Source organism: Scyliorhinus torazame, chromosome 5 (genome assembly GCF_047496885.1).
Source record: "Scyliorhinus torazame isolate Kashiwa2021f chromosome 5, sScyTor2.1, whole genome shotgun sequence".
NCBI lineage: Eukaryota > Metazoa > Chordata > Chondrichthyes > Carcharhiniformes > Scyliorhinidae > Scyliorhinus > Scyliorhinus torazame.
The window spans coordinates 160,820,309-160,829,136 of record NC_092711.1 but is presented as its reverse complement, the minus strand read 5'-3'; the positions used below and the strand labels follow the sequence as shown (position 1 = coordinate 160,829,136).

Genomic DNA, 8,828 nt, shown 5'->3' with positions numbered 1-8,828 from the left:
CATTTGTTATAGGTAAAGTATATTGGACTGTTGGATTGTATCTTTGGAGAGTATTTATTTTTGACAAGGCAGTTGCCATTTAGTTTTGTTTTTGTTTCTGTTTATATATTATTTATTTATTTGTTTAAAACTGGTCACTGTTATTTATATTGCTTTATTGTTGTTTAAAAGAAACACTACGTACTGTTATGTTTGGCCAAAAAATCTTGAATAAAATATATATATTTTTAAAAATGAGAATTGCAGTACAGCAACTTAATATGTGTACGAATCTAACACTGTTTCAAGAAAAGTTGCATAAAAGCCCTCGTAATGAATAAACCGTTGTTCTACAAATACATCTAGTAATGAAAATGTTTTGCAGCCTCAACAGAAACATTCACAAAATGTAGCAAAGCCTTAGCAACAAGCAAGGTTAATGCAGAACACCTTGGGGGCGATTCTCCAATATTGGGCCCAAGTGTTCGCGCCACCATGAATGCCGTCGCAAACCGGGCCCGGTTACGTACGATTCTGCCCCCCATAGGGGCCAGCACGGCGCTCGAGCAGTTCACGCTGCTCCAGCCTCCTTTTGCGGTGCCAAATGGGCGCCACGCCAACCCACGCATGCGCAGTTGGGCCAGCTCAATCCTGCGCATGCGCAGTTGGGCCGCGCCATCCTGTGCATACGCGGGGGACTTCTTTAGCGTGCCGCCCCCGACTAAAGATGGAGTAGGTGTTCAGGGGCCGGCCGCGCCAGAAAGTAGGCCCAGGGAGGGATTTGAAGAGGAGGCAAACCCATCCACCCACTCCAGGTTCAGTCCTGGATGTGATTAACAGCAGGAATAACAGCAGAATCCAACCCGTCATCACTTGTGAACCCTTTGGTGTCTCAGCATGTTGGACGACTGAGTGAATCCCTCCCCACAGTGAGAGCAGGTGAATGGCTTCTTTCCAGTGTGAACTCGCTGGTGTCTCCGTGAAGGAATCTATAATTTATGGGATCTTAACCTGTCGAACTACGCCAAGTTTGGGGGAAGCTTAGTTGATGAATCAAGTCCTGGCGCAATACGACAAGTTATAAGATTTGTACTATTTGTAGACTGTGTTAAGTTGTTCGATTCCTTGTATTATTCGACTGTGTATAGTTGAAGGAATTTATATCATCTCTGCTATTCGGTTATCAGTAGCACTTTGCGAATACTGGAACTCAGCAGAAATTTGCATTATAAACTCCTCAGGTGCCAAAAAGAATTGTTTTATTTGTAGTCGCTTGATTACAATTTGAAAGTCATTTAAAAGGCAATTCGTAGACAATTCGAAGCTTTCAGAGAATTACAGACATTATCTTTCTTTGCTTAGGCAGACAGCTCGAAAGTAACTTTTAAAAGGTCAAAGTCTGGCAATGAAACATGAAGAGAGGGAGAAAGCTAATCTTCAGCAAAACTCAAAGTCAAAAGTGGACTAACATCACTGACACAGACTGTTAAACTGACAACCCCCAAAAGACATCTCTAAAATGGAGACTATAAAGGACAAAACTGACTAAACTAAACACTAAAACCAAACCTACAAAGACAATACTCACAAAGACAACAAAACCCAAAATGGCGGGGAGAAACGTTTTAGTTATACACTTTCAAATCTGTCTTAAGTCATCTAATTACACCCCAATATAATCCTAATTGGTTTGGGTTAGACTCAAACACATTTGGTTTGATGGCAAGCCGTCCATCTTCAATGTGCAACATCAGCTTTTCTGACCCAGCTGTTATCTGCATTGTGAACAATGTTGCTGTGTATTCAGTCCCTGTCCTTGACAATTAGCACAAGCAATGTCAAATTATCTTGCTGTTTTAATGTCACACTGTATTTGAAAATATGCATTTGCCAGAACAACAGACTTCCGTAAAAATGAATTATGCTGTATAAATGGGTATTAAAAACTGGGGCTCAACATTTATGCTTAAACAGCTATCTTTTACCTCTTCTAGTTGTATTTGAAATACTTGGCTTCTACACTCCGCAATGTGGATGATGTTTGAAACCACTTTGTGCAGTGAGAGCAGCTGAACAGTTTCTCCTCAGTGTGAATGCGCTGGTGGGACATCAGTACCCTAGAGCTTGTAATCCCACTCCCATAGTCAGAGCATTTCAAGGATCTCTCATTGCTGTGAGTGACATTGTGGCTCAGCAAGTGATGACCGAGTGAATCTTTTCCCAGTCGGAGAGGTGAACGGGCTCTCCCCGGTGTGACCTCGCTCGTGTTTCATCAGGTTGGATGAGGATCTAAAGCTCTTTGTGCAGTGAGAGCAGCTGAACGGTCTCTCCTCAGTGTGAACGCGCTGGTGGGACATCAGTAGCTGTGAGCTTTTGAAACCATTCCTGCAGTCAGAGCATTTAAAGGGCCTGCTCTTGGTGTGAATGACATTGTGTTTCAGCAGGCTGGATAATTGAGTGAATCCCATATCACACACAGTGCAGATGAACGGCCTCTCCCCAGTGTGAACTCGCTGGTGTGTCTGCAGGCTGGATATCCGAGTGAATCCCTTCCCACAGTCAGAGCAGGTGAATGGTCTCTCTCCAGTGTGAACTCGTTCGTGTCTCCGCAGGCTGCCAATTTGCGTGAATTCCTTTTCACACTGAGAGCAGGTGAACGGCCTCTCCCCGGTGTGAACTCGTTTGTGTATCCGCAGGCTGCCAATGTCAGTGAATCCCTTTTCACACTGAGAGCAGGTGAATGGCCTCTCCCCGGTGTGAACTCGTTCGTGTCTCTGCAGGTTGCCAATTTGCGTGAATTCCTTTTCACACTGAGAGCAGGTGAATGGCCTCTCTCCAGTGTGAACTCGTTCGTGTCTCCGCAGGCTGCCAATGTCAGTGAATCCCTTTTCACACTGAGAGCAGGTGAAAGGCTTCTCTCCAGTGTGAACTCGCTTGTGTCCCTGCAGGCTGGATAACCGAGTGAATCCCTTCCCACAGTCAGAGCAGGTGAACGGCCTCTCTCCAGTGTGAACTCGTTCATGTCTCCGCAGGATGCCAATGTCAGTGAATCCCTTTTCACACTGAGAGCAGGTGAATGGCCTCTCCCCAGTGTGAACTCGTTCGTGTCTCCGCAGGCTGCCAATGTCAGTGAATCCCTTTTCACACTGTGAGCAGGTGAAAGGCCTCTCTCCAGTGTGAACTCGCTGGTGTCCCTGCAGGCTGGATAACTGAGTGAATCCCTTCCCACAGTCAGAGCAGGTGAACGGCCTCTCCCCAGTGTGAACTTGTTTATGTCTCCGCAGGTTGCCAATGTCAGTGAATCCCTTTTCACACTGAGAGCAGGTGAACGGCCTCTCCCCAGTATGAACTCGTTCATGTCTCCGCAGGTTGCCAATGTCAGTGAATCCCTTTTCACACTGAGAGCAGGTGAAAGGCCTCTCTCCAGTGTGAACTCGCTGGTGTCCCTGCAGGCTGGATAACTGAGTGAATCCCTTCCCACAGTCAGAGCAGGTGAACGGCCTCTCCCCAGTGTGAACTCGTTCGTGTCTCCGCAGGCTGCCAATGTCAGTGAATCCCTTTTCACACTGAGAGCAGGTGAACGGCCTCTCCCCAGTGTGAACTCGTTCATGTCTCCGCAGGTTGCCAATGTCAGTGAATCCCTTTTCACACTGAATGCAGGTGAAAGGCCTCTCTCCAGTGTGAACTCGCTGGTGTCCCTGCAGGCTGGATAACTGAGTGAATCCCTTCCCACAGTCAGAGCAGGTGAACGGCCTCTCCCCAGTGTGAACTCGTTTGTGTCTCCGCAGGCTGCTAATGTCAGTGAATCCCTTTTCACACTGAGAGCAGGTGAACGGCCTCTCTCCAGTGTGACTGCGTTGATGCCTTTCCAGCTCGCACGGGGCTCTGAATCCCTTCCCACACTCCTCACATTTCCATGGTTTCCCCATGGTCCGGATCATTTTGCGTCTCACCACGTTGGACGATCAGTTGAAGCCTCGTCCACACACAGAACACCTATACAGTCTCTCCCTGCTCTGAATGGTGAAGTATTTTTACAGGCTGTGTCACTGGTTAATGCTCTTTCCACAGTCAGTGCTCTGTAACAGTCTCACACGGGTGTGCGTGTGTGTTTCAGTGCTTTTCCAGACACACTGATGTTTAAAATCTCTTGAAACAGACAGAATAGACAAACATTTCTCCTTCTAGATTCAAAGGCCGATGATCCCAAGAATTGAGTGACTCAGTCAGTTCTTGATGTGATATTTAGTTTGAGATATCGGCCTCAAACTCCTCTTGTTCGAACTTCCTGCAAACAGATTTTACAATAGTAATCATTGTCAGTACAGGATAGAAATTCAGAACAGACAATTCTAGTTTCTATCGAACATTCTTTTCTCTCTCTTTCCCTGAAATGCTCTAAATCTCAATCTCACACACTCTCCCTCCATTCTCACTCTGCTGTATCTAATATTCACCCTCCCAATTCTCCTGAAGGTGCTGATTCAGGCTGATTGACAGATCCAAGCTCACTGATTCCTGTCCTGGACACAGAGACCTGAAAATCGTCATGCCGGCTGCCAGACAGATATATGTCGATATTACTGGATGAAAAATGTGTGTAATAAACAGACTGTATTCACTTACTTTCCCTCCCAATTTTCCTGAAGGTGCTGATCAACAAATCGAAACTCACTAAAACCTGTACAAGAGTAGAGAATCTCCATACAAGTACATTTACTGATTAGAGATGGGGAAATTCGGAGGAAGAATTTTATTCAGTCATGGAGTGGTCATGACAGGGAACTCACTTTCCACAAGGATTGTGGAAGTCGAGATGATCAATAATTTAAAATAAAATAGGATAGTTACTTGAAGAAAATAAACTTGCAGGTGAACAGGGATATCGAGGGGGAATGGGACTGACTGGATTGCTGTACAGAGAGTCAGCATTGACTTGAGTTCCCAAATGGATTCTGTCAGTGCTGCAATGACTATAACTGGAAATATATAATGTAGGTACAGTACTATTTACAAAAGTAGAAATAATACCTGTATTGTATTACAGAACCATCAATAATAGCTACAATACATACCATATAACAACACTCGACATATCTCTGTCCAATATTAAATTTTTAAAAATTTACGGGATGTGGACAATGCTGGTCAGGCCAGCATTTATTGCCCATCCCCAGTTGCCCTTCCGAAGTAGTGGTGAGCTGCCTTCTTGAACTGCTGCAGTCCTTGAGGTGTAGGTACATCCCCTGTGCTGTTTTTTTTTCCATTTGTTTGTTTATAAATTTAGGATACCCAATTAATTTTTTACAATTAAGGGGCAATTTAGTGTGGCGAATCTACCTACCCTGCGCATCTTTGGGTTGTGGGGGCGAAACGCAAGCAAACACGGGGAGAGTGTGCCAACTCCACGCGGACAGTGACCCAGAGCCGAGATTGAGCCTGGGACCTCGGAGCCGTGAAGCAGCAGCGCTAACCACTGCTCCACCATGCTGCCCTACATCCCCTGTGCTGTTAGGGAGGGAATTCCAGGATGTTGCCCCAGGGGCAGTGAAGGAATAGCAATATATTTCCAAGTCAAGGTGGTGAGTAACTTGGAGGAGAACCTCCAGGTGGTGGGCTTCCCAGGTTTCTGCTGCTCTTGTCCTTCTAGATGGTAGTGGTTGTGTGTTTGGAAGGTGCTGTCTGAGGAATCTTTATGAGTGACTGCAGTGTATCCTGTAAATGGTATACACGACTGCTACTGTTTGTCGGTGGTGGAAGGTTTGAATGTTTGTGGAAGGCGATGCAATCGATCAGGCTGCTTTGTCTGGATAGAGTCCGGCTTCTTGCGTGTTGTTGGAGCTGCACTCATCCAGCAAAGTGGAGTGTATTCCATTACACTCCTGACTTGTGCTTGTAGATGTCTGGTAGACAGGCTTTGGGGCATCAGGAGGCATGTTACTCGCCGTAGGATTCCCAGCCCTTGATCTGCCTTGGTAGCTACAGTATTAATATGCCTAGTCCAGTCCAGTTTCTGATCAATGGTAACCCCCAGGATGTTGGTTGAACCAAGGCTGTAATGAGGTCAGCAGCTGAGAGACCCTGGCAGAACCCAAACTGAGCGAGCTGGAGCAGGTTATTGCAGAATAAGTGCCACTTAATAGGACCTTTGATGACTCCTTCCATTACTTTGCTGATGGTGGAGAGTGTTCCGACAGGGAAGTAATTAGCTGAGTTGGATTTAGCCTGTCTACTGACCCCTTAAATGTCAGTCATCTCCTGGGGAAACCAGCCCTTTAATTGTGAACATTGGGAAAGAGACCATCCTTTTAGCCAGACAAATAAATGTGTCAAGCTGAGGGAGCAAAGGATGTCAATGTCTTTATGAGAGAGAGAGAGACCTGGGCCAAGCTTTGCAGAGTCTGCACCCTCCCTGGATTCACTTCCTTTCCCTTCAGTTGCTGCAAGTGACCAATTGAAGGTCAGAATGAGAAAAGAAATGGAAAGGGTGAGAAAAGAAAGTGTTTTACTCACAGATGTTGGAGACAGGAGTCTGTGTGAAGCTTATTCAGGGTTGGGGGAACAACAGCTTTGCTCGGCAGAAACCTCCATGTGCAGCTTTCGCATCGAGACAATGGGGGAGCTTTGATTGGCGGAGGGGCAGAGTCTTTCCGGTCCTCCAAGTCTTCCCATTGGTCAACACCCGAGAGGTAAGGTCAGGGGAAGTGAGCTCTCCGACGCATGCGCATCATTCCCTCTCCCTGAGACATGCGCAGTCCCGGGTCAAGGAAGGGGCGATCACCGACGGCCGGAACTATCAGCCGGTTGCTGGAAACCGTCTCGAAGATGTGTTGGGGGAGTCGGAACAGAGGGTGGGGGCGGCGCTCGCGTGTCCGCGCGCCGGCGTGTGCGCACTAATGCAGTGACGTCACCGCGGAGCGAATGGATTCCTATTGGCTGATTTAGAGGATGAATTCCTTTGTGATGTCACAATGTGGAGGTGAAACAATGGGTTTCAGACTAAAACTTCCTCCTCTGGGCAACATCTGGGAGCAAATCAATGCCCCCCCCCTTTCAGAAGTTCATACGATATAAGAACAGAATTAGGCCATTTGGCCCATCGAGTCTGCTCCGCCATTTGGTCATCGCTGATCTCATCCTGGCCTTATCTCCACCGTCCTGAGAGTTCTTCAGAACCCTTCAACCCGATTAAAAATCTGTCTAACTTCTCCCTAAATTTACTCACTGTCCCAGCTCCACCGCACTCTGGGGTAGTGAATTCCACAGATTCACAGCCCTTGGGAGAAGCAGCTTCTCCTCAACACTGTTTTGAATAGGACAGCACTGTGGCCCAGTGGTTAGCACTGTGGCCCAGTGGTTAGCACTGCTGCCTACGGCGCTGAGGATCTGGGTTCGATCCCGGCCCTGGGTCAATGTCTGTGTGGAATTTGCACTTACTCCCTGTGTCTGCGTAGGTTTCACCCCCACAACCCAAAGATGTGCAGAGTAGGTGGATTGGTCACACTAAATTGCCCCTTAATTGAAAAAAAAATAATTGGGTATGCTTAAAAATTTTTTTTTTTTATATTAAAGCTGTTTTGAATTTGCTACCGCTTACCGTAAGACTATTACCTCTCGTTCGTTCTGGAATGCCCCACAAGAGGCAGCAGCCGCTCCAAGTCTACTTTATCTTTCCATTTCTTTCCTCATTCTGAGGGGACATTGGTGACTTGCAGCAGCTGAAGAGAAAGGAAGTGAATCCAGTCTGTATGTTCCACACATTTTGAGTTCAGTAACATAGACATATTTCTGTCTGGCAGTCTGCATGGAGATTTTAAGGCCTCTCCAAGACGGGGAGCAGGGATCTGTCAGTCAGCCTGAATCAGCACCTTTAGAGAATTAGGAAGATGCATATTACAGCAGAGTGAGAATGGAGGGAGAGTGTGTTGGATGGAAACTAGAATTGCCTGTTCTCAATTTCCATTTGTAAATTCCTTTTACAGGATATTAGATGAAGATTTGCAGAAAAAAACCTGACGCCACTTCAGGATTTGGAGGAGTCACTTGGTTTATCGGGTCCTGAATATCATCAAGAGAACCATCACTGCAAAATACACTTCTGGGGTTAAGGATTGCCAGTCAGGCAAAGGAACAGAATGGAAGTAAACACAGGAACGAAGAATCACATTGGGCTGGTTCCAGGAGAATTGAGTTACAACTTCAGCGACGTAACCATGGAGTGTGATTTTTGATTGTCTTAAAAGTATTCTATTTGTAGTTTAAGGGATACGTTCCCTATAAAAATAGTGTTTAGGCATTGTTGCTTCTAGTTTGTTGCAGTAAAGTCATAAAACCTGAAGTTTTTGTCTTATGACTCATTAATTTGTTCACTGGGTTTAGAATTTATCTTTTAAAATTCCTGATCTTTTCAGAGATCTTACACAGTTGGTTTTGAGTCACGAGTTTCAACTTCCCATTTAAGCCTCAGGCAACTTGCTGTCTCTCTCTTTAGTAATGGGAGATGAGGAAATGGCTGAGGAACTGAACAGGTTTTTTGGGTCGGCCTTCACAGTGGAAGACACAAATAACATGCCAGTGACTGATGGAAATGAGGCTATGACAGGTGAGGACCTTGAGAGGATTGTTATCACCAAGGAGATAGTGATGGGCAAGCTAATGGGGCTAAAGGTAGACAAGTCTCCTGGACCTGATGGAATGCATCCCAGAGTGCTAAAAGAGATGGCTAGGGAAATTGCAAATGCACTAGTGATAATTTACCAAAATTCACTAGACTCTGGGGTGGTCCCGGCAGATTGGAAATTAGCAAACGTGACACCACTGTTTAAAAAAGGAGGTAGGCAGAAAGCGGG

The 8,828-nt window shown here is 46.1% G+C and overlaps 1 protein-coding gene and 1 long non-coding RNA gene across 2 annotated transcripts; one reads left to right on the top strand and one right to left on the bottom strand.

Moving 5' to 3' along the window:
• Positions 1-700: 700 nt before the first annotated feature.
• LOC140420315 (uncharacterized) lies at positions 701-6,695 on the bottom strand. Its single transcript, XM_072504333.1, has 2 exons — positions 6,493-6,695; positions 701-4,267 (listed from the first exon to the last, which is right to left on the bottom strand). The coding sequence occupies exon 2, from the start codon at positions 3,918-3,920 to the stop codon at positions 2,145-2,147; it is 1,776 nt and encodes a 591-aa protein (XP_072360434.1). The 5' UTR covers positions 3,921-4,267; positions 6,493-6,695; the 3' UTR covers positions 701-2,144.
• On the top strand, positions 6,691-8,317 carry LOC140420328 (uncharacterized). The gene is made up of 2 exons (XR_011946294.1): positions 6,691-6,830; positions 7,962-8,317. It is a non-coding gene; the product is annotated as an uncharacterized lncRNA (long non-coding RNA).
• Positions 8,318-8,828: the final 511 nt, after the last annotated feature.

What these genes read in the sequence shown, in the direction of transcription:
- LOC140420315 (XM_072504333.1), bottom strand. Translation starts at nt 3,920, where the DNA reads ATGATCCGGACCATGGGGAAACCATGGAAATGTGAGGAGTGTGGGAAG.